The 26,222-nt window shown below is 43.2% G+C and overlaps 1 protein-coding gene across 3 annotated transcripts in view; it reads right to left on the reverse strand.

Moving 5' to 3' along the window:
• NRG3 (neuregulin 3) overlaps nt 1–26,222 on the reverse strand; it is a 611,592-nt gene that overhangs the window by 37,615 nt on the left and 547,755 nt on the right. For all 3 annotated transcript variants that reach the window (XM_077930602.1, XM_077930601.1, XM_028729231.2), the window contains one exon: nt 1,262–1,364. In XM_077930602.1, the coding sequence (XP_077786728.1) occupies nt 1,262–1,364 (103 nt within the window). The remainder of the gene's footprint in view (nt 1–1,261; nt 1,365–26,222) is intronic.

The following is a 26,222-nucleotide window of genomic DNA, read 5'->3' on the forward strand; positions in this document are numbered from 1 at the left end:
GATTTTGGTGGCTACTAGTAATAAATTTCAGTAGGTTATAGACTTGACTGAAGTAGAAGTGACATCAATTGCATGAATGCACTTAACATGCATATTATTTGTTAGGTAAATTACTGCCATAAGGAAGCCTGAAGCATTGTGGGGGGGGGGGCAGGAGAACTATAACTCTTCCTTTCCTTGCTAAGTTCCTGGCACAAACTGCTTCTCCGTAGTGGCTATTTGCCTTTGGAGGAAGCCTACACTGCGGCCAATGGAGGTGTCTCTTGAAATGCAAATAGCCAACGTGAAGTGTTCATTTTCATCAGAACTGTAACGGGGAAAGGAAGTAAGAGTCAAACTACGGCTTCCCCAAAACTGCAGTCCTGAGGCTCCTCTTTACATTCAAAAAATCTGCAAATTAAATGGATTACTGCAATGAACATCACATCTAGGTTGGCTCCAAATGTAATTTTAGTGTGGGCTTGAGCATGCTCAATGGAACTTTTGACTTTTCCTCTTTTAATGGCAGACCCTCATGCTATGTAAGAAGCTGTTGTGAGGGGAATAACAACCCAGCGCCCATGACAAACTACAGTTCCCAGGATTCTCTGAGTGACACCATGAATGTTTGAAGCTGTATAATACTGCTTTAGAGGTGTAGCATGGTGCAGACAGCGCCATTCTCCCTTCCTTCCTTTCTAAGCAAGCTTGGACCTTCATTTATTAACTGCCGGCAGCCCAATCTTGTGAGTCATTGAGCAGTTTGAGCCATATAAACTACCAGGCCCTCTGCATCTTCCGATATATAACCGATAAATCTGTCGTGAATCAAAATAGATACGCTCGAGCCAGATGCAGACATTACCATACTATGAATTTATTTATTTTATGGATCACAAAATTGTCGCCAGGATGTTCAACATTGTTTCACCCAAAGCCAGTTTTTGTGATATATGAAAAGCTGGTAGGAAAACGATGCATTTTCATGCCTTTCCAGAAGATCAAAGAAGATTAACCTCTTCAAACCCTTCCCATTCATCTGTGTTCCTGTATGCAAACTCTGATAAATGACATTATGAGTGTCAGTCATGGAGATGGCGGGGGCGTTTTTGCATGCAGGGGTTTTTGTGGGGGGAGGGGGAGCATGTTGACTGACAAGGAAATAATGTATATCGGGTCTCTGGTATCTTACTCTCTTCAGAAATTATGCCATGGAGGAAAAACACAGAAGAACTGAAAAGGCATAAGGATGACAGGACAGAGGCTAGACAAAGGCTCTTACTTTGTTTTGAAGTAGAACGCTGCACAGATCATGCCCACTATGACTATGCCAAAGACGATACAGGAAATAGACAGCACTTGTCGCTGGTAAACCTCTTCGCTCTCTGTGGACAGCAAAATTGAAAATTATGGCAACATTAAACAGCAACATCTAGAAATAGGGGAACTTCTTCTTATTATTATTTTAAGGGTGTGTGAATCAGCATGACACGTTCTTCATATGGCGACCAGGAAGTGTGCAGATTTTGGCTTGGAGAAACCATCCCCGACTTAGGATCCCCACCTGAATGCTGTTATGAGAGACGTGGGCCTGCTGCACTGGCCCAAACAGAATTTTCCCCCCAAGGAGACCCTATAAACATGTAATCAGGATTATGGCAGGAAGTGGTGCCATCGCATTTTGCGTTTAGGTACCCCGGAGGGCAGGGAAACGTATGATCTGGTTATATGGCTCATCAGACAGGAAGTGATCCTACACATTACAGGAAAATAGGGTAGACTGGACATGGAGGGGCTTGTTTGATGTGGCAGTCCTGTATCTCAAGTGACACATCGTCCCATCCTTGGGATGTTATCCTATAGCCCCACTTGCTAAGGCCTAATGGACTTAAGGGACATGCATGGGACTGTGCTGTTAGTTCCTTATATAAGACTTTGGACTTTCGAGAAAAGGAGCCAACTTCTCGTGAGGTTCCCTTCAGGTGACTGCTGTGGACCTTGAAGAAAATGACTATGGAAACCAAGGGCATTTATCTGATGTGATCGTTACCCAATTCTTCAGAAAGCTATATAAATAGCATCCATAGGGCAGGAGGGAAGTGGTGGGTGAAAGGTTGGAAGCTGGACTCTATGTTTAATACTCGGTCATGTTCATCACTTACAAGGCTCATTGGGATTCACTCGTTTCATGACCACAACTCCATTCCTTTAAAAATGTACAGGGTGGTTTTGGGGTTATTTTTTTGCTTTGGACTATATAGCACTCCTGCCTAAGCCTCCATGTTGTTCCCCCAGATTCCAAGTGTACAAACAACATAAAACACTGAAAGATTTACAGCGCTGAAAAGAAAGGAACAAAGCCAAACCAAAAAGAAACCCCTGCAGTTTGATAGAGTTGGATGAAAGCCAAAGTCTTTCCATAGTTTCTGATGTGCTCCACTGCACAGGATATTACTTTCATGGGAATTGTGTAGTTTATTTTTGGGGAGCAGGGGGTGGCAGGCAAGGAGGGGAAGCAATAGCCTTGGTAAACATCACTGCTGCATAATTAACTTGAAGAGAGGGATGAAATGGAAATCAAGAATATGAGAAAACATTCTGTCTCATGTGAGGACAAGCAGTCGACAATTAATAGGCAGCTGGAACACCGTATGTGGAAATGAATCAATAATTCTTTAAGTGATTTATTTTAATTTCAAAAGGCTTTCTTAATATACCAACTGCGTATCAAATTGGCTGGATTATATTGCTACCTGTTAACATATGACAGGAATTAAATACAAGGCTTGAAGGGGAAATGTATAGATTCAAAAGCATGGATGGATGTTACGGGCAAATATTGGAGTGGGGGGGGAACACTTGCTCTGGTCAAGAAATCCAGGCATGCATCTGACTGTGGCCCCATTAATTCCAAATGAGGGAGCAGAACTGAATGAATGAAAGAAAAAATGACCACTGGATCACCTGCTCTCACTGAAATGAATGGGGAATCTTTAGGTGACATTGAGGGTCAGCGGGACAACTCAAACTCTCACACCCAGGAATCAGTGCTGCACCAGAGTAATTGTTTTTGATGTTTTACAACAGAGTGAAAACCATCCTCCCCCTGACAACAATTTGTGTTGATTAAAAAAATAAAATAAAAATCCATTCTTTTCAAAAGGAAATATTTAAGCATGCATTTAAGTCTCCCATTTAAATCCATAGGACTGAAAACCATTTCATAAACTGCGAGGCGATCTGCATACAAATTGGATTTGCAACTGAGCGTACACTGGGCAGGGAGCTGCAGACAACCCTTGTTGTTTGGAGCATATACCTATATGATACAAGCATTTCCAAACACATGGTTGTCTCATTCACACATTACATTTTTAGGTGCACAATGTGTGCCCTTAGAATTGTTTTACTTTGAGTGAATAGTGCACAATATGTTTTTTTCAGCTGAATTATATACTTCAAAAAGGTTTAATTCTTTTAAAGTGTTACCAACAACAAAATTACAAAATAAACCTGAACACACAAAAAAGCATGCTTCAAAAACAGCGGTGGATATTTATTTTTCACCCACTCAGGTTCAGAACCACAATCAATAATTGTAGTATATACCCAGACCATACTAGAATCACCCACTGAGTTCAGCAGTAGTTACTTATTCTCTCTCTCTCTCTCTCTCTCTCTCTCTCTCTCTCTCTCTCTCTCTCTGTGTGTGTGTGTGTGGTTTTTTTTTCCCTGATTGCAACTGCAAAATAAGCAAAAGCTTTTTAAAGAAAAGAATAAATGCACATGGGGTCTGCTTGGCTGTAGGTAAATGATGCAACCACATGGTGGAAAGGATTAGGATACTGATTGTATGGAAAAGGCTTGAGCAATCTGCCATGACCATGTGGCTGGGTCACTCACAAGCAACCCTCAACCACATCAGGGCTGCAGCTAGAAGGTGGAGGGAGGGAAGTGGGAAGGGCTAACTTCTTCCAGGGGTAAGGGCAGCTGGAAAGCAGTGTTCAAGTGGGGGAATGGGAGCTTGGTAAGGGAGGAAGAGGGGTGGGTGACAGGGAGCATTCACTAGAGAGGGGTGTCTGGGAGGCGAGGAGTGGAGGAATTCAGGAAGTAGACAAGACTGGAGGCAAGTAGTGTCCTTGATAGCTGGGAAAGGGGAGGAAGGAAGTGGAAAGGCGGTGCCGGCAAAGGTGGCAGAGGGGAAGGAGAAAATGGGCTGCAGAGAGTGGTCCGGATCGGGTAGGGCATGGGCGTGTGTTGCAGGAGGAGGAGGAGGAGGAGTTTGGATTTGATATCCCGCTTTATCACTACCCTAAGGAGTCTCAAAGTGGCTAACATTCTCCTTTCCCTTCCTCCCCCACAACAAACACTCTGTGAGGTGAGTGGGGTTGAGAGACTTCAAAGAAGTGTGACTAGCCCAAGGTCACTCAGCAGCTGCATGTGGAGGAGCGGAGAAGCGAACCCGGTTCACCAGATTGCAAGACTACCGCTCTTAACCACTACACCACACACAAACCTGCCCTCTCAAGGGGGAAATTTGATGGGGGGGTGGGCTCGCGTGAGAGTGCAGGGCCAATGAACGCACATCCCGGTTTTCACCACCAGGAAGTTGGAGGGTATGAAATTGAATCCCTCACATGTCCTTAGCCCAGGGTGGATCTAGACACAGGAAAAACAACAATGCTATAAATAAGTCAGAAGTGAGATAACAAAGAGAAAAATCTCTATGGAAAATCGCGTCTTGAAATTTCCTGCTCTCTGCCGCCATCTGGTGTTGCATGTTTATAGCACATTCAAACCGCTGTTTCTTTACTAGTGTAGCCGAGTCCTCAGTCTAGCTTTCAACTGCCTCTTATAGTCAGGGGTATTCTTTTGCTGGTGACAGCCTCCCTTCTCTCTTAGTGGTGGATTTCTCCCCCATCCATTCATATCCCTCTACTTCCCCTGCTTTTGTGCCCTTTACTTAGCATCTGCTTCATCACTAGGTCTTTCCGCCTTCCCTGCTCTTCTCCAGCATTAGAACTACTGAACCAACTGCTTGAAGATGGTTCCCTATCTGCACAAAACCCCTAAGTACAGACTCCAAGGTATATTGCAGTACAGATGCCAAAATGCTCATCAATTACACTGAAACTTGAAAAACCAGTGGGTTGTTTGTTTTTTACTTGCTTGTGTTTGGTTTGGTTCTCACACATAAAACACATTGGAGGGCTAGAAAGTGGTATAAAATTGTTATTTTAAAAATATAAATAAACTGGAACCTCCTCTCTTGGTCTGAACCTTCATTATTGGGGATATCTTTCATACCTACACATTAATGTAACCCAAAATAAAGAGGTGTCTGTCAGCTATCACCTTGCAGCAGATATTATATCAGGCTGTAACAGAGGAGGAAAGAGAAGGGAGCATTTGTGGTGAGTGCCTCCTCTCCTTGAACTTTCCCGTATCAGCTAGTTATCAGAACATCTTCTGATTAAGAACATGAACCTGAGTTCATCCGTTTCCTTCTCCCTCCCTCCCAATCCATTTTCCTTTCACATCTTGTCTTTTTAGAAAGTAAGCCTGAAGGCAGGGTCTGTCTTTGTGTGTGTGTGTGAAGAGATTTTTTAAGCTGCCCAGGAAGCCTATTTTTGACCGAAAGGGGCAATTAAGAATAAGTAAACAAATATGATTCAATTTCTTTGAAATGATTATCATTCCTAGGTCTTCAATGTTCCACAGAGCTTTCAAAAATGAGCATTCAAAAATTAATTTTCCTCTTATACTGTGTGTTCTACTCTGTGAAAATAAATGGGTGGAAGAGAATTTCTATACACCTCAAAATGAATCTTTCTATTGTACATTGGCTTCCTCAAGACTCAGGGACTGTTTGCACAGCAGGATCAATATTTATTTGCTCTTATATATTTTGTTCTCTTTCCCTCCTTTGCGAGACACCTCCCTTTTCTTCCACTCACATCTCCCCCCCCCCAACCTGAATCCAAATTCCTCATTAAAGATCCCTAATCCTTTCACCGATCTCTTCAATTGCTGATATAGAACATTTAAATTGCCAGTGACCCAGAGAAGCAAACTCTTCTTTCCGTACACCTCCTCATTCCAATGAGCCGAGTGCATCTAATAAACCAGCCGAGAGAATGAGCATGTTTTGAAATCTTACCTAACTATAGGTGAGATCCAGCAAAATATACAATGAAAAAGTGCGGAGGTGTGATTAGGAGACCTTTGGCAAAGCATCTGGTCCTTAGGAATTACATCTTGAAGAGTTAAACTGTCAAACCCAAACTTTTAAGAAATTGATGCAAGCACAGAGTCTTATCAGGGAATGAGCAGAAAAGGCTACATTTTGTATAATCCAAATAAATATTCTGCAGGGACTGAGCATGCTAACTGCAAACTATGCTGTGTCACATAATTTAAACACACACACATACACAAATTTAATTATCTCTGGAAGTGGTTAAGCAATTTAAGTTGAGTAATTAAGCAGAATATGGATTCAGTGACTGGTTGACTGTATCGGTTGCGCAGATACATATTGTCATAAAACGAATAGCAATGGCAAATGGTTTGGGGAATTCAGAGGGCCTACCCACCATGACATCTGCCTTGCTCATTGTGATGATTAAGCTGGTTCTAATAAATGCCTAGCATGGCATCTGGCAAGCTATCCAGTCAAGGTGCATGATTTTCTACTATTTGACATTAACAATTAAAGAAAACAAACCACCTTCTCCATAAGGGATGCTTCCACAGCTAAAAGAAAAATGATCCGGAATGCTATCTTGTCTCATACACCCAAATTTTACTTTCCCCACAATGCAAATAAAACACAGGATTGTAGTTGGCCCTGGATCCCTTCCTCCTCAAGTGTACCTATGAGGGTGAAAGAGGAGAGTGCAAGATATGGTTTAAAGCTCAACATCAAAAAAACAAGATCATGGCCACTGGTCCCATCACCTCCTGGCAAATAGAAGGGGAAGAAATGGAGGCAGTGAGAGATTTTACTTTCTTGGTTTCCATGATCACTGCAGATGGTGACAGCAGCCACGATATTAAAAGACACCTGCTTCTTGGGAGAAAAGCAATGACAAACATAGACAGCATCTTAAAAAGCAGAGATATCACCTTGCCAACAAAGGTCCGTATAGTTAAAGCTATGGTTTTCCCAGTAGTGATGTATGGAAGTGAGAGCTGGACCATAAAGAAGGCTGGTCGTCGAAGAATTGATGCTTTTGAATTATGATGCTGGAGGAGACTCTTGAGAGTCCCATGGACTGCAAGAAGATCAAACCTATCCCTTCTGAAGGAAATCAACCCTGAGTGCTCACTGGAAGGACAGATCGTGAAGCTGAGGCTCCAATACTTTGGCCACCTCATGAGAAGAGAAGACACCCTGGAAAAGACCCTGATGTTGGGAAAGATGGAGGGCACAAGGAGAAGGGGATGACAGAGGACGAGATGGTTGGACAGTGTTCTCAAAGCTACTAACATAAGTTTGACCAAACTGCGGGAGGCAGTGGAAGACAGGAGTGCCTGGCGTGCTCTGGTTCATGGGGTCACGAAGAGTCGGACACGACAGGACGACTAAACAACAACAACAATTCCCCTTTCCATACAGTTTCATTCCTTTTTGTCTAACCCAAGAGTTATCAAGTGCTACAGCCTAGGGCTTAGCCTCTTTCACACATGCTCGCCCACACAGAAATAACAGCCTTCCCTGCATACAGAAAATGGTATATCAAAGTTACAGCCCACCAAGTGCCTTCCTCCCTAATGTACCAGTTTTCATGGGAAAGGATTAAACTTTATTCTGAAGTGCACTGAGAGCAGCATGTGATACGTCTCCCCACTAAGATCTGATGTTGGCAGTGTCCCTCGAGAGCCATAAGGCATGGTTTTGCTGCATGCATCGATCAGCTCAAATTCACCTGTGCCATCAAGTGGCCTGCCATTCAGGACTGAGTCACTGCATGATGTGCTGTGCATATACAGTTGCAATCAAAAGTATTCAAACCCCCATTGCAAATCAGATTTATTATCAAAGTTTACCAGACTTTCAGCTGTTTGCGATGAGCAAAGTGGAGGGGGCAATATTCTTAACAAGTTTTAAATTACCATTCTTGGACACGGTATTAGATTGCAAAGTCTTGTGAAGACCTTATACAGTCATACCTTGGAAGTCAAACGGAATCTGTTCCGAAAGTAAGGATTTTGGATTCTATTCAACTAACTTTTACTCAGAGTAGATCCACAGAAATTAATGGCCATAAGTATGCCGAGATGGCAAAGCTTACAGTAAGAATTAGAAACCAGGAAGAGGAGGTCTTTAATAAAGAATGGGGGAAGTTTATAATTTATTTTAAAAGCTATTGTAAACAATTACATACATTGGTAGGATTGACAGAAAACTTGTAGTAAAAATTTGAACTATGGCTTGACAAAGAAGTTATAAAAATAGAGTTATGAAAGAGAAGCAGAGGGGGAAATCATTACATTAAGATCAACAATGGGGGGAGGGAAGTCAAAAGGGATTGTATGTTTATGTATTTAATTCATTTGTTTATGTAAAATAGAAAATGCAAAAATGGATTTTTTTAAAAAATGAAATTAATGACCGTAAGTCACTTAGGTCCATTATTTTCCATGCATCTACTCTGTTAGTTGAATATGCCCCTTTATAATGAACAGTTTGAAAGCAAAAATAGAAGTGAATTGTTTTTTTAATTCTGCCTTTGAAAAAGATATGTAGAAAAAGAAACACTTTGTATTATGACTCAGCTAATTAAGACAAGCAGAATTCCATTGTCAGTAATTAAAACAACAAGGACATTTCTGTCCATGACTGTGTGATCTATTAATTCCTTGGCATATTAAGAAAATTTCAGAAGAGAGTGGAAAACGTTCTACAAGATAGTAGTGTCAAAATGCTTCATGGGTGCAAATTCATACAACTGCAATTCATGGGGTGTGACAGCCCTGGTCTTTCCTGCTGTCAGTCAGCTGATCAGTAGCACAGGCTCATGCCTTCTCTGTAGCTGCCTTGGACACCCAGGCCCTCAGATGCAGGGGAGCTTCAACACTCCTTGGAAAGTAACATTCTCACTGGCTGTATTGTGACATCAGTAGAAGTTCAACCAATCACTATTGGTTGCAACCAGATCCCCAGCTAGCTTGCAGTAGTGGCTGGTGACCATTGGAAGAGATAGGAGGAACAGACACAGGAGACCGATGTTAGGCAGAAGCAGAACCAGTGGCAGGCAGAGCAAACTAATTCTACTTTTGTGCCTATCTTCCTCCCTGCTGAATTCTACAAGTTCAACACTGAGACAAGGAGAAGCTGTCTGGATGGGTGCTGGTAGCTCAGTGCTCCATTCACCCTAACAGGCCAGTCTGAGGGGCGGAGGAAGGGGGCGGTGGGGGCGGTGTGCCCTGGGTGTCATCACTGGGGGGGGGGGTGATATTTGGCGTGCCACCCGCCTGCGACTCCCAAGCCTACTCCGGGCTGTTGGGGAAAGGGGAGGAGTTGTGCCGCCTTGCTGGCAGCCTCCACCCCTTCCCCCTTCAAAGAGGGAAGGAAGGATGCTGGCAAAGTGGCACGGCTCCCTCTCTCCCTCCCGCCCATGAAGCAGCCTGCTCCACCCCTCTGGGTGTCTCACCCCCTGGAACACTTGCCACGATGCCCCCCATGGACACTCGCCCCACCCCCATGGCCCCACCCCTGGGTGCACAGCATGTGCGCCACCCTGGGTGCCAGAGCAGCTAGCTCCGCCTCTGGCCAGCCTCTGCTGATTTTGGAAATGATTAAAAGGGCACCTAAACAAATGCAGGGACGCGGGTGGCACTGTGGGTAAAACCACAGAGCCTAGGGCTTGCCGATTGGAAGGTTGGCAGTTCGAATCCCCGTGACGGGGTGAGCTCCCGTTGCTCGGCCCCTGCTCCTTACAACCTGGCAGTTCAAAAGCACGTCAAAGTGCAAGTAGATAAATAGGTACAGCTCCAGCGGGAAGGTAAACAGCGTTTCCATGTGCTGCTCTGGTTCGCCAGAAGCGGCTTAGTCATGCTGGCCACATGACCCGGAAGCTGTATGCCGACTCCCTTGGCCAATAAAGTGAGATGAGCGCCACAATGGTCTAATGGCCTAATGGTCAAGGGTCCCTTTACCTTTAAACAGATGCAAACAGGGCACCCTGACCTTCTATGATGTCCTCAGAATGGAGGACAGGATAAGTGACTCAGAAGCTCCGCAATGGGAAGAGAAAGGATAATGGTCAGAGGCTTTACATATGGGACTTATGCAAAACAGCACATTGCAGAGCAACAGGGTCTACACATTCGTGGACCCTTTGAAAAAGTGCTCAGATGTTTGGGAACAAATGGAGAACAGGGAGGACTGAATCCAGCCCCCAACTCCAGAAAAGCTGAGCAGTGGGCTTGTGTGTTTTAAAAGAAGGCTACAGCTATACAATTCCAACTGTGTGCATTTCTCCACATCTGGCTAGAGAATGGAGTAAGTTTGCAGGAGTCTGCTTTGGGGTGCATATTCTCTGAGCTGAAATGGGTCAACGGGAGAATGTGCACCCCCTCAGCATTTCAGCAATAATTGGCTGCTACTTGTGGTCCATCATGCATGCTGCAAAGATAGTGGGCGATATTCTCCTTGGAGACTAATAAAATATATTGCAAAAAAAATAAAATAAAAATGGTTCAGGCACTTCAATATTATACTGACCACAACTATCATGCACATCAACCACTGACTTTAAATTATGAGCTACTGATATAATATTTGAACTTTATTGGCTTATAATGAGTTTTTGAGCTGTGACTAAAGCTCAGGCATATAAATTTAATTCTAACAGAGGCTTTGGGAGGGTTTGCTATTTCATTCTATTATCTGTGCTATCGGTGGTTTTATGTATCAAAAATATTTAAAAGCTAACACTAAAAACAGCTAATATAGACTGCACCCAAGTGGATATTTTTTTTGTGGGGACGAGGGTTGGAGGGGAATTATATAGCTATATTGCATTTTTAAAAATTTAAATCCATTTTTAAAATTTCATTTACAGTACCACCTTGTAAAAACAACAGGCTTAAAAGGAAAGCTGAAGTTAACAAAAACAAACTTGTCGGAATCCCTTACAATGGTATTGCGGTTAGTTGTCAGACACATTATGTTAGAGGTTGTTTTCCATGGACAAGAGAGACTGTCAGGGGGAAAAAATTCTGACGTTCAACCATTATAAGGATGCAATAATACATGCATTGTAATTAGTAGTTTGGGGTTCCTACTGAACCCAGTTGTCTTTGTCCATTGAGTTTTCTTGGCAGGGATATTGGAGTGGCTTGCTGGTTCCTGCTCCAGGTGGATCATGTTTGGTCAAAACTCTCCACTATGACCTGTCCATCTTGGGTGCCCTGCTCGGCATAGTTCATAGCTTCTCTGAGTTATTCAAGCCCCTTCGCCATGGCAAGGCAGTGATCTGACTTCAAGAAGATCAAACCTATCCATTCTTAAGGAAATCAGCCCTGAGTGCTCACTGGAAGGACAGATCCTGAAGCTGAGGCTCCAATACTTTGGCTACCTCATGAGAAGAGAAGACTCCCTGGAAAAGACCCTGATGTTGGGAAAGATGAAGGGCACAAGGAGAAGGGGACGACAGAGGATGAGATGGTTGGATAGTGTTCTCGAAGCTACCAGCATGAGTTCGACCAAACTGCGAGAGGCAGTGGAAGACAGGAGTGCCTGGCGTGCTCTGGTCCATGGGGTCATGAAGAGTCCGACACGACTAAATGACTAAACAACAACAACACTGAACCCAGGGAGCTGAAAATCATAACAATCATGATGATTTAAAAGGTCCTATAGCTCATCAGAGAGTTGTTCATTCTTGAAAGACAAAATTCAGGAACCTGAGTGGGCCCAGATGGAAAAAAAAATGGATCCTGGCAGGTAGAGATGCAGAGACCTTGTCTGAAGCCCAGCAGTCAAAACGCAAAGGTCATACAAAACCTGTGGTTGATCTAAGGCAGGAATGGTGAGGATCTGTAGCCCTCCAGATGTTTTTGGACTACAGCTTCCATAATCTCTGAACATTGGCCATGCTAGCTGGGACTGCCATGTTGCCATCAATAAATGTTGAGTGAGTGGTTGTTCAAGGGACTAGATGTGCAAGGTAAGTATATTCATACTTTTCTGTGCATATTTCATGGTTTCAGTTTGCGTACCGATTCTGTATAGCAAATAATAATGATGTGCTACATGTTGTGTGTGTGTATACAAGATTAGGGAACAGAGCCAGAAAGAAGACGACGACAGGATCTCATTGACAGATGGGAACAAGTGCCGAAAAGTTTGGCAACCACTACTTTAAATCTGCAGTCTTTCAAAACTCCATGCATATTAAGGCCGCTTTAATCAACACAAGCTGTATAAATCCAGGGCCGAGTGAATACAGGAAATGATTGCCAAATATTTGACTGAAACAAGAAATGAATTAACTTTCACCAGGCTGATGCCCCTTTTAATTCTGCAAACATTCAACCTTAGCATCAATTACTTGTGTAAATGATGGCAGGGAGGGGAATCTTCAGCTTGGACAAGAATGCGCCGATCCTGCATTTTAAACTCGTAGTCATTCACCTCTGACCTGCGTTTCTAGACATGCAGCCTTAAAGTATGGTCATTCATCCAGCCAGACTCAGCATTAAGAGTTCTCAGATGACCTGTACACATTCACGACAATGCAGCTACGTGGTCGTATACTGATGTCAATGCATGCTGCATGCAATCTGCCAGCTCAGCAGCTGGGATTGCAGGTGCATGGCTCTGTGAAATAAGATGCAAATATGTTGATCAGCTATTTGGAAAGGGAGCTTCCTTATACCAGGTCAGGCTATTAATCTGACTACCCAGTACTGTCTGTTCTGGCCTCCAAGATGTCAGGCAGAGGTCTTTCCAATCTCCCACCACCCGATCTTTTTTAACTGGAGATGCCAGGATTCAATCTGGCACGCAAAACATTTGGTCTTCTGCTACATTACAATATCTTTCTGTTCCCAAACAAAGCACCGGTGGGTTGTATGTTGTTTTACGGGGCTACAAATGTGCCCTCTTGGATACTTTGCATGCCCAAGTCTGGAACTGATGTGGCTGAACTCAGAACAAAGGACGATATGCCCAGTTTTACTATGGTAGATGTTGGAAAACAGAAACTGTTGGAACTACAACCCCCATCATCTCTGACCACTGGCCATGCTGGCTGGATCGAGTGGAAGTTGGAGTCCAGCAATATCTGCAGGGCTGTAGGTTCCCTATCCCTGACTTAAAGGGCAAAAGGAGGGTTTCCCAGACTCTCAAAGCCATTAAGCTCAAAGGAAGCAGGGATCCTTGAGGGCCTACCTGTGTGTGATGCAGCCAGGCCTCTGTTGGCATGTTAGAAGGGAAGGCTCTGATGGCCAATGAGTGGGAAGTGTACTCTTGGGCTCTGAGCCAAGGCAGTTACCTGAGCAGAAGGCAAGGCAAGGCCAACCACTTTCACTACCATATCTTAAGTGTTGATACCCGGACTTCCGGTTCTCATAACCCCAAAGGCTTGTGTGTTGACTCTTCATTACTGGCTTGCACGGAACTCACCATCCTAGAGACAAGCTACTGGTCACATAATTTTCTTTGTCTCAGGCATGACATCATGAGGCAGCGACAGCAACAACAACCTGGCTGTATTCCTTGTCTTTCCTAGCGCATAAATCTCCGTCACTTCACGGATACTTAATAACCCAAGAATGGCTATTGTCCAAATTCAACTACGAGTCCCATTAAAGGAAACCCATGCAAGGACTTCTGCTAGTGCCATGTGCCTTAGCCCCATTTCTTGCCTCTGCACATCTCCTCCTCAATATTAGCTCCAGGGGGCCAGGAGAAACCCCAGAATAGCATATAGGGGGAGGAGAGGGGATCTTTCTGTCTGGCAAGCTGAAATGCTTAAGCTAATAGAATGACTGCCATAGCACTATATTGAATTCCCCCCTATGTGCCTTGAATGTCTAGTAATTGATAGCATGACACAGGAAAAATAAAACCCGTAATCAATACCATTGTGATTAAAAGGACACCCTTCAGTGGCGACCCCCTCGCCTCCACCACCTGGTGTGGCTTCTGCAAACTGTTGCAGCTTATAGGTACCGTAAGTCTATAGGTGTAACACTAGTCAGATCACATGACACACTCCTGCATGGGCCACAGTCAAGTCCCTGAGGTACAGTAAAAAAGCTAAAGGGACCCCTGACCATTAGGTCCAGTTGTGGCTGACTCTGGGGTTGCGGCGATCATCTCGCTTTATTGGCCGAGGGAGCCGGCGTACAGCTTCCGGGTTATGTGGCCAGCATGACTAAGCTGCTTCTGGTGAACCAGAGCAGCACACGGAAACGCTGTTTACCTTCCCGCCAGAGCGGTACCTATTTATCTACTTGCACTTCATGCTTCCAAACTGCTGGGTTGGCAGGAGCAGGGACCGAGCAACGGGAGCTCACCCCGTCACGCAGATTCGAACCACTGACCTTCTGATCGGCAAGCCCTAGGCTCTGTGGTTTAACCCACAGCGCCACCCGTGTCCTTGAGGTACATTAGATGCTTGAGAAATGGCCTAAGACCAGGGTGGGGAACCTTTTCAGCCTGTGGGTTGCAGTCCATTCATGAGTCACATGCCAGTCTGTGGTGGGTAAGGCCAGAGGTAAAAATGAGATAAGTAATAAATATCACCTTCATACAATAGGATCGTTTCTACACATACCTCCACCCAGGTAAGAACAGAGTTCAAGTGCACAACCTAGCCAGGCAAAAAAATCTTCCAGGAGAGTCCAATTCATGGCCAGTGGTGGGTGTGGCTGGGGAGGGGGCATATTCCAAGAGTCCCGAGGAGTTGCATTTGGCCCTTGAACACGAGATATTCCATTGTTTCACACCTAAAATGGCACCCTTCTCCTGATGATAGAACTAACAAAGTGAATAACCGACCATTATTCACCCCTAGCTTTGCCTCAAGATCTGTCACCTGAATCTTGTTGCAAGGTTCAGGACAGAAGAAAGCAAGCACAGCACTTCTTCACAAAGCACACAGTTCAGCTATGGAACTCTACTCCCACAAGAGGCAGTGACGGCCACCATCTTGGACTGGAGAAACTCGTGGAGGCTAAGGCTATTGATAGCTACTAGCCATCACAGCTATGTTCTTATTTCCAGAAGCAATAATGTTTCTGAATGTCAGTTGCTGGAAGCCACTGAGGGGAGAGTGCTCTTGTGCCAAGAGGCATCTGTGCCATGGTAGGAACAGGATGCTGGACTAGATGGGCCACTGGTGTGATCCAGCAGGCTCTTCTTAGGTTTTTAAGAACTAGCTCACCCTCACTAATAGTTGGACCACTGTGGTGGTGTTTCTTCAAGCGGGTTTTCCAAAACAACCCCAAGAGCTGTTTTGCTTGTACCGTGCCTTGTTCAAACAACCACAAACTATCCAAATAGGAATCCTTGTAATAAAGCAATGACGCCAAATAAATAATGTATGAAAAGCACACATTCTTCATATACCATTCTCTGCGTTGTTCAATAGCCTTCAGCTATTTGTCTTGCTGTAACTTAACGCTCACTATTCATGCGTAGTTTGATAGTTTCAAAAAGGGTGGTCAAGGGATGAGAAACGTAAGATTGATATTTATATAAACTGAGCAAATCATTGTAGCTTGGGGTTTTCATATGCCCTCTGAATCTCCACCTCCCGCTTACAATGCAAAAGTTATAATAGATGTAATCCTCAACGTAAATATAATGGTCAAAGGCAATCAAGGGCTCTGAATTAGTATTTTCAACCCGATGCAATTTTGTACTTGATAAAATTAAGTGAAGCATGCTTAGCATAATCATATACGACCTGATTCACAATTCCTTTAATCACAGGCTGCATGCTGCAAATCAGTTACTCCAGAGTAATGCAAAAGAAGTCAATGGAACTTTCGTAGATTGTTTTGATTGCTACAATGTATTTTTAATAATACTAATAATAATAAATTTTATTTATACCCCGCCCTCCCCAGCCAAGGCTGGGCTCAGGGCAGCTAACAAGCAATAATAAAAACAAGTTGAATGAATACAACTTAAAAACAAGATTAAAATACATTGAAACATAGAAACATTAAAATGCAGCCTCATCACAGGAGGAGAAAGGAAAAAAGAAAGGGGGAGAGGGAATCAAATTGACTCCAAGCCAGGCGGAACAACTCCGTCTTACAGGCCCTGCGGAAAGAAATCAGATCCTGCAGGGCCCTGGTCTCATGAGAAAGAGCATTTCACCAGGCCAGAGCCAGTGTTGAAAAAGCCCTGGCTCTGGTTGAGGCTAATCTAACTTCTTTAGGGCCCGGGACCTCTAGGGTGTTGCTATTTATGGACCTTAAGGTCCTCCGTGGGGCATACCGGGAGAGGCAGTCCTGTAGGTATGAGGGTCCTAGGCCGTGAATGGCTTTTAATGTATCATTGACTCTGATTTCAGACAAACCATTCTTAAATGCAAAGAGATAATTCCCAGATCTCTTATTTTTCTTGGGATTTTTTCAGGGAAAGCCTGCACAACTTCTGACCAGAAAAGCTCAGAAATGTAGAATCATAGAATTCTAGACTTGGATGGGAACTTGAGGGTCCTCTAGTCCAATCCCCTGCAATGCAGGAATATGCAGCTGTCCTATACGAGAATTGAATCTGCAACCTTGTCTATGTTCTAATCTGTGCATGGGTCCAAGTAAGGTAAGTCAGCCAAGCTTGTGTCAAAATGCAGAGTAAACAATATCCCCCCATTCCTATTTCCAGGAGTCCTGGTTCACTAAAATGTGAATGCTCAGACTCCCCCTTCTCTGCTCAGGCTGCAGGTAATGCTGACACAGCCAATTATGACCCCTTTTTTGGCCATTATATTTGGCTGCTGTGTACCAAATTTAATTGTTTGTGTTACTGACAACAATTAGGGACACAATCCAGGCCGAAGTAAGCAGTTTTAAGTCCCACAGGTTTCTGCGGGAGATTTAACTGCATAATTAACTCTCCCATAGTAATCAATGAGACTTAAATGGGTTTAACTCTGGCTGGATCATGGCTTTGTATTGGAAGGAGAGAGGGGAAAAAAAAAGGTTTTGAGACACAGGGAAAATGTCTCGTTGACCTGCATGTCTCCAGTTTTGTTTAAAGAATGCAGTCCTTGACTCGGTCACCAGGTGGTGTGTGAATGTCAAATCAAAAGCTGAAAACAATCTCCTCAGCAATTCCAATTAAAAGGAAGAGGGAGAGGGATGGAGGGAGAGAGATTTGTAATGTAATAGGTATAATATGTGAACAGCTTAATAAAATCAGCTATTATTGATTAGTAATGCTGACAATGTAATCAGTAACAGTGACAATGTCTGTAATTTGGCATATGAATTTTTCAACCTCAAAATGTTCTCAGGACTCACCAGGGAGTTTTTGACTGATTCAAAATTATTAAATGCAATTTTCAACATGCATTGTCAGTGTTGAGAAGTCCAGGGCCCCACAGGCAACTGCACTGGCACGATGGGCCTTTAATATGAACCCCTTGTTCAATTACTTCAACCCAGTTCTCCACATTTTAAGATTTTTGTGCAAATTTCTACTACCAAACTTGCTTTTGCATGCAGCATTCTATTTTCTGCTAATATATTCATTTTAAGCACATTTCCCCATAATACACACATTTTTGAGACCGGCATCACAATATTCAGATAGCTGTGAATTTGGGCAGTTCTCAAATCATTTCAGAAAGTGTGAATTTGCCAGATTTGTTTTCAAATGTGAGTTGAATTTAACTCCCACGCCTAGAATGAATATCACCAGGCCCTTTTTTATATATAGAAAAAGAGGTGAAGGAACTCGTTGACCAACCAAAATTGTTTTTTTAGGGGGAAGCAGCCCCCACAAGTTGAGGTTTTCTTAGGAGGGAGCATCACTGCAGCAAAGAAATATATTGCCGACTTGCAACATCACCCTCCGCCTGGGCCGTGCCACAGCCTCCAATGCAAATCCAGGATGCTGCCTGCACCTCCAGACACCATGCCACTAAACAGCTGCCAGAGCGCAACAAAGAAGTGCCGGAACTCACCAAAGAGGTGGCGGGACTAAGTTCCAGTGAGTTCCAGCTGAAAAAAAGTCCTGACTATCGCCATGACTGAAGAACATTTCCATCTAAGCTACTACAGTATGAAGCAGATGAGAAAGAGCTGTCATAGCATCCACACTTTTAAGACTTCCTAAAAGAAAACTTGAATCTCACAGACAGATGTAGAATTGCCATCAGCATGTCAGTTACAGTGAAATGTGAAGCAAACCTGGGTAAAGAATCTGAGGAATTTTAAGGAAAAGGTTTAATCAAGCCTTCAGACATTTTTCAGGAGCAGAATCAGCGCATCTCTAGGTTGTCAATCACTGGATGTAATCTAAAACAACATTTGAAGCAAATGTGGATGTCTCTGACCAGGCAGAACATCTGGGGGATTTTGAGGGAAAACAAATGAGTGAATAGCAGCATGATTCCCCACGGATGTTTTGCAAACCTTGGCTCTTGGCCGCCCACCTTTCCAAGAAGCAGGTTGCTTCGTTACCGAGAGATGCAGCTTCCAAAAATTCATCAGCAACATTGTTGCATGGTTCTAGAGTTTCACCGAATGTGAATCAAATTCCTGTTTGCTTTCCTTCTCTGCCAAACAAAACCTCAGCTCCTAAAGGTATATAATTATATTCCCAGCGTTACACAGCCAAATGCTGTGGTGACTCTTCACTGAATGCCTTTAGATAGTTTCATAGACCTATTCACACATCAGATAACAACACTAGTAGGCTCCGTGTTCTACCCTGCCCCATTTTTCCACATTGGATGTAATAAGTGAATAACCCCACACCCACCAAATTTTGTTAGGGACCCAGCTTATCAGTAGATTTCTGCATTTTTAGGGCTTCTATTGAGGTGAATCAGGTAACATAGACGGAAGACAAAAAGGGTGTTTTTTTTGAAGAAGAAAAAATAGGCTAATGAAATTCCACATGGAGGGTCTGCATACACACACACACCTAGATACTTAACAAATTTTCCCTAAACCCAATTTCAAGGTTCATTCTGAGTCAAAGCAACTAAAAACTGTAAAGGAAAACCCAAGGGGTAAGATTTGCACCATTTCTATGTTGGATTATTTGGGAGGGAGGGGTAGCACCTTTAGTTAGGAAGAGATCTAGACACACACACCCTTGTATGTTTGTGTGTGTGGACACGTATAAACCAAGTTCAGGGAGGGCACATTTATTCTATGTTCAGATTCTATGCAAGTGTCTAGTGCTAACAACTCAGTTAATGTCATGAGCCCCCACACTGCTGCCAGGGGGAAGCTTGTATTGGCAGGTCTTGAAATGGGAGAAGGAAGAAACCAGGAGGGGGGTACTGGTAGGAATCTGGATGAAAGGTGAGGGGATCTCCTTTTCTTTCCCAACTTCAGCTGCTTCAGAATGGGGAGCAGGGATGCTGGCTCTTTCCCCCACCTCAGTGGAGGTTGGGGGGGATGAGAGCAGTTGTGGTGGGAGGTAGTACAGTAGGTGCCAATGACTGAACAAGAGCCCCAACAGGAAGGTGAAGTCTTGTTGCCTAGAAACAGGCACCACCTTCACAGATGGGAGCAGACCCTGTTAGAATTCCTGATCTATGATTGCAGTCATGGGATTGTCTATCACACGACGGTATAGGTTTTGACTCCACAGAGTGGGAAGTGACGAAGACAGGATGTTTGTGTTACTGTCTTTCGTGAAGTGGGACTATTGTCCTTTGTTCTTTTTCTCTTTGCTGTCTGATGCTAGAGAGAGGGGGGGCCATGTTGCAGTGCTCCATGTGTGTTTATATGTAAATAAAGTAGATTAGCCCAAATGCTGAGTTGCTGAGGTCTGTTACGCAACTGCGCAAACTCTGCGGATCCCTAAGTGTGCCGGTGTCGGTTGGCATCGGTCGCTGTGATGTTCGGGCTGAAGAAAGCTTATGAAGCTCCCGAACGATCGACCAGGAGGGAGGGAACATGCCAGTCGAGCATGTGTCTCAGCCAGAGTCCTACTCGAGTGTAGGCTGAACTCCTGACAGACCCACCCACCCTGATGGGAGTGCATGCTTGCAATCCCAACTTTGCTGCAAAGTGAGAAAGTCTAGTGGAAGTTAGTGCACCATCCTTCATCTTAACAGCTTGGCAGGTGGGATGTAGGACCTTGTTGGGACACCTTCATTGCTTCCATTCAGTTCTGAACTTCTTCCATTGTTCTTGAACTTCTGAATTGTGACTCCTGCCAAGCTTGTACTGTTACTAGCCTGAATAGAGATGTCTCTCCCCCCCCCCATTTACAAGTAATAGCTGCTGTCTACGTGTGTTACATGGGAGCATTAAATCATCACAATCTCACTTGTTTCTCTGTGTCACAGTTATTCATAAATACAGATCCTGCACCCAATATAAAGCAGTTTCCCAGTAAGTGCATGTAGGATACACCTTTGTTACCAAACAACCTTAAGCAAAAACCCTAACAATCAAGGTCAGCCATGTTCCTTATCAAAAGAGCACATTTATTTTTCCTCTTTCCCTTTTTTAAAAGAAAATTTCATTTCAATATAGGGCTAAGATTAGGAGATATGGAAGAGAAAGGGGGGGAGGCAATCATAAATATTAATGCAGCTGAATGTTTGAGCATCCCGATCAAATGTGCAGTTGTTATGAAAATTCCTTTTTATCATGACAAAGAATAAACAGATTTACATCTGTGTGGTGGAGGGAAGGAGTTTGTAGATTGTCTTCTTTTCTATCATACTCAGAACCTATTTGTGAACACACTGCTAACAAATAATTTCCTTAGTGTAGGGAAATACGCTCCCCCTTTATCATTCACAAAAGACTGACAGGTGCATCTGTCATGATGGTAATCTCAAATTAATATTCAGAACTATATATTTGGGAGCAGAATTGGGTCTTTACCACATGCTGCTGCAAACATGTCTCCAGATCCCAGGCAGGCAGAATGGGATCAAGGGCGGGGGGAGGAGGGTTTGGAAAACAATTAAATACCCCCACCCATCCATCACTTTCCCACTGCAGCTCAAGCTCCCCACTTCATCATTTATAGCTGTTTGGTGATGACCCAGGTTCCCTGATTCCAAGTCTGAAACCAAATGTGTATTTCAAGGGTTAGCAACAGACTGGTGTTTGACTTCTCAAATTCTGATAATTTAGCATTTTGGTGTGCACCACTCCTTTGCAAATCAATGTCAGTCACAATTTGTTTTGCTAGTCTACAGGTTGTTGTTTTTTTATATAAGGGTTAAAAAAAACCCAAATGGTTTTTAAAAAGTGAAGGCAGGGCCTTTTTTCATTCAGAACTCACCGGAACTCAGTTCTGGCACCTCTCAGGTGGGCGGCATTGCCATTATAAGAGAACAAGGGATGCGTTCGTGGTGAGCTCTGGCACCTCTTTTTCTAGAAAAATAGTACTGAATAAAGGTAAATGTGTAAGATCAAGTAGATGTCTAAAGCAGAACTCAAAGCAAAACTAGCAGTTCCTTCCCCTCCACCCCACAAGAAAGCAAAAGTGTTTCTACGAGGCTGGAGGGATTTTGCAGTATGTCCAAAACATTCCTGAATTGACTGAAAGTGAATTTTGAAAGTGAATGTGCTTGTTACAGCTCAGGGAAAAGTATCAGAAGAATGTGGTGGGAAACCATTAAAATGTTTTGATAGAGCGAGAGAAATATATCAGAAGATTTGACATAGTCCAGCTTCAGGCATCTGATTTTAGAAGAGGCATGTTTTTTTCTATCCCACATCTCTTACTTAGTTGTCCTGGCAACCAATGAAGGTCTGGTTTAGAACCACACAAAGTGCCCATAGCTTGTGGGCAGAGGTTTTAGATGGGACCTTTGTGAAATGGGAGCAGCCACAGAGGCACTGTTTAATTGAGGAACTATGCCCCAACCATTTGAAAGGGTAGCATTAAACTGGATTAAATGAACAGATTGCATTCACAACCCAGTCTTAACTATATTTATTCAGAAGCAAGTCGTATTAATTTTAATAGGACTTTCTTCCAAGTAACTGTGCTGCCAATTACAGCAGTCCCTGATCTCTCATTGCTTTTTGTTTATTTTTTCTTCATTTTTATACAATCAAAGTGTGTGTGTGTGTGTGTGTGTAGATAGATAGATAGATAGATGGATAGATGATAGATAAAAAATGAATATGAAATGCAGCATAAAGTCACCCATATAGCTAAAGGGTACAGGACCTAATATTCTTCATTGAATTAGCTCAACAACTGAGCTCTAAATTTGTTTGTGCATTGTTCAAATCAGTTCCTTCTTGAAGGGATCCCTGAGCTACCAGTTCCTCTGTGACAGAGACATTTAGTAATTATCCTACCTGTTCTTCATTTTGGAGGCGGGGTAGAGGGAGAGAGACTAATTCAACCAGCCTAATGCATCTTAAAAAGCAGAGACATCACCTTGCCAACAAAGGTCCGTATAGTAAAAGCTATGGTTTTCCCAGTAGTGATGTATGGAAGTGAGAGCTGGACTATAAAGAAGGCTGATCGCCGAAGAATTAATGCTTTTGAATTATGGTGTTGGAGGAGACTCTTGAGAGTCCCATGGACTGCAAGAAGATCAAACCTATCCATTCTTAAGGAAATCAGCCCTGAGTGCTCATTGGAAGGACAGATCCTGAAGCTGAGGCTCCAATACTATGGCCACCTCATGAGAAGAGAAGACACCCTGGAAAAGACCCTGATGCTGGGAAAGATGGAGGGCATAAGGAGAAGGGGACGACGGAGGATGAGATGGTTGGACAGTGTTCTCGAAGCTACCAGCATGAGTTTGACCAAACTGCGGGAGGCAGTGGAAGACAGGAGTACCTGGTGTGCTCTGGTTCATGGAGTCACGAAGAGTCGGACACGACTAAACGACCAAAAACAATAACAAATGTAGGGCAAGCTGACTTTCGGTGAAGCTTCTCCACCATTATCAATTCACCCTCTAAGGAATCATTGTGGGTTGCCCATCCCATTTCGCCACCTGAAGCAAACCAGGAAGGTGCTGTCCAGCCCCACCAAACCCTCACTTATCAGGGTTTCTGGGTTCTGGCAAAATTGCATGGGAATCCCACGAGATCTTGCCAGAACCTGGGCACCACTGCAACCACTTCTCCTTGCTTCTCTGACAGTGCCCATGGGTGGGGGTAGGGAGCACCTGCAGAGATGCCCTTTGGATTTTGCCACCTGAGGCATCTGCCTCCATTTGTCTCATTAATGGGTCAGCCCTGTTGTGGCATCTTAAAAACATATAAAGCTCACAATTCTAAAAAGGAAAGGAAACAAGCTTCAAAGAAGTTCCAGGTTTCCCTAGAAATCAGTTTGGAAACTACTGATAATGTAAACTAACACGGCTTGGTGAATTTCAGAGGAATGACATGGGCAAATGAGACCATCCCAATCTCTATTGTTGTTTCAAAGAACAGCTGATGATTGACTGAAGAATTTATCCATTATTTTCTGACACTTCCTTTTCATGCTATAAGTAAAATGTGAATTCTGTGAAACCACCAGAGATGCATCAGGAGTAAATATGGGCTAGTGTGCTATTCCTATGTTTCTTTCATGCTGTTTGCTATTCCTTTGCAATCACCATGAACATGCCATATCTCTCTATGCATACAGAACTGTCAGTCAATTCAGTATTTTGGAAAACTGCTAGCACCACACCCTAACTATTTCATATTAAATCTGGTGAACTACGCTAAAGGAGAAAGCTTTTGCTATTTCCCCCTGACTCCAAGAGCATTTTGCCTGTTCCTACCAATACCTGGGACTGAGAAGAGGCTGTACCTGCTCTTTAAAAGTAGGGATATTTGAGGAAATGGATTTCCATGCATTGAGATGCAAACTGCCCTGTGCCTCTTAAACTTCTGTGCTGAGTAAAATGTATTTATTCTTCAGATTTTGCACTTTTGCAAATTTTGTGAAACACTCCTCTGCTCAAGCATAACCAAAAAAAAGTCTTAAAAACAAATTTTTGGATAAAATGCATATGTTAACATTAGAAGCATATTTAAACCCAAATTTTCATTTGTGTTGTGCTTATCATTATTATTATATTTATAGGGAAATGGGATAGAATGGGCTTATGAATGAACACATGCAAAATGGCACAGACTGGAAATAAAATGAACTATCAATTCCTGTAAAAATGGGCTCCTTCTGCCACTCTGACCATCTAGATCAAAGGATGTCACACTTTCTTCCTGTTAGTTATGAATTATGAATGAATTATTTTGATATTATGATACTGAGGTTATTATGAATCTATTAGGAAACTGTTTTGAATTATCTTTTATACAGAGGAGTGTGTAACAATATATTTTGCTTGTTGTTCTGCAAGCTGCACTGCTCTGAGTGTAATGTGTATAGAATAGCAGTATGCAAATAAAGAGAGTTTGAATTAGAGATTTCTATTGTGATGGGACATCAAATATATATATATACTACCTACTTCTATCTCTTTCCAGGGGGTTGTAACTTAGTCTGATGCAGCAAAAACAATAAAGTGGAGTGTTTTCTGGTCCCTGAAAGCTTCTCCCATGAGAAAATGTGTTAATTTTTAAGGTGCCATAAGCCTCTTTGTTGCTTTTACTATCAACTTGCTTCCCTCAAACAAATCTGATTAAGAAAATGCTTAAGAATGGAAGCATTAAAATTACCCCCCCCCCCAAAAAAAAAATGCACTATATATTTAAAAAAAGCTTGCAAAATTTGTAACTTAGTCAAAAGTGCATACAAAAATGTGTTCATTAGGGGAGAAAATGCTGAAGTTTTATGGTTTCCTTATAGAAAAAAATCTCAAGTTGCTGCAGAAATATGGAGAACTGATTTTCAGATTACAAAAAGTAGACAATGAGAGAACTGAACTGGAGAGATCCTGCCACACCTAATCTGCATGCTGCCGTTTTATCATATGTGTTGCTCCCCACCCCAATTGACAAGCTCTGCTTCAACACAGTGGAGACCCCCAATCCTTGAAGACATGATAGAAGGTGGAAGTTTCAAATGCACAGGCTATCAAAGGTGCTATTTTGTTCAACCACTCAACCTCTCATTGCCTAGTTCCGAGATGCTGTGCTGTGGCAGCGACTCATAGGAACAGGTGCAGCATTCCCTGTGCCATTTTCCAGCTGAGCCCTTTGTGGCTCATCCAAGCTATCCACCTGGCTTTTGGGGTGTAGGGCAAGAACCGCAGGAGGTGGGAGACTCCGGTAATATTTGGCACAATGGGTTGTGCAGCTGATCCTTGCTCACCAGAAGTTTGGGAATGGGTGGGAAATGGTGTGGGTTGTGGGGGCAAGCAGCACCAGATTTAGGGTAGTGCGGGCAGTTCCCTGGTACAGGGCACTGAGCCAAGGGGCAACAAAATTGAAAAGATCCATTTGGGGATGTCAAATCTTGGCCTTGCTCAAAGCCTGACCCCAAGTTGGTGGGGACAGCCTAACACTTTCAAGCTCCTCCATTCTTAGTGGACCCAATTCTAGCACATATGTGCTAACCTTGGTTCACAAGAGTGGAAGGTGCTAATGCTATTTGTCAGGTGCATGGGATGAGATCCTAGAGTGCAGTGTGGGATCATTTGCCTGTCAAATAATTTTTGGACCATTTTTCAGCAACTAGTCTGAGGGTGTCTTACTAGCTTTCATCAATCAAGGATGGACAAGCTGTGGCCTTCGATATATTGTTGGATTCAAATTTCCACCAGCCTCAGCCAGCATGGCTAATGGCCATGGTTGAAGGGAGTTGTAGTCCAACAATATCTGGACAGCCACACATTCCCCACCCTTTCATAAATTGACATATTGGATCTTAACATAGAATCAGCATATTGATAATCAAATAAAATGTGCACGACACATGCAATTTGAATCCCTTATTTGCTGAACATTAGTTTTCAACTTACGGTGAACCAGAGCAAAGAAGTTAATTTGAACATATCTTAAGAACCACCTGTTGTCTCATTTATTTTTTGCTGCAGAAGCACATCTAGAACTCTAGACGACCATCATAAAAAACCATTATAACACATTGTGATATTTAGCTACTGGTGTGTGATTTTCTACAGTGCACCCCCTGGGAG

This window comes from Podarcis muralis, chromosome 6, assembly GCF_964188315.1.
Source record: "Podarcis muralis chromosome 6, rPodMur119.hap1.1, whole genome shotgun sequence".
Taxonomy (NCBI): domain Eukaryota; kingdom Metazoa; phylum Chordata; class Lepidosauria; order Squamata; family Lacertidae; genus Podarcis; species Podarcis muralis.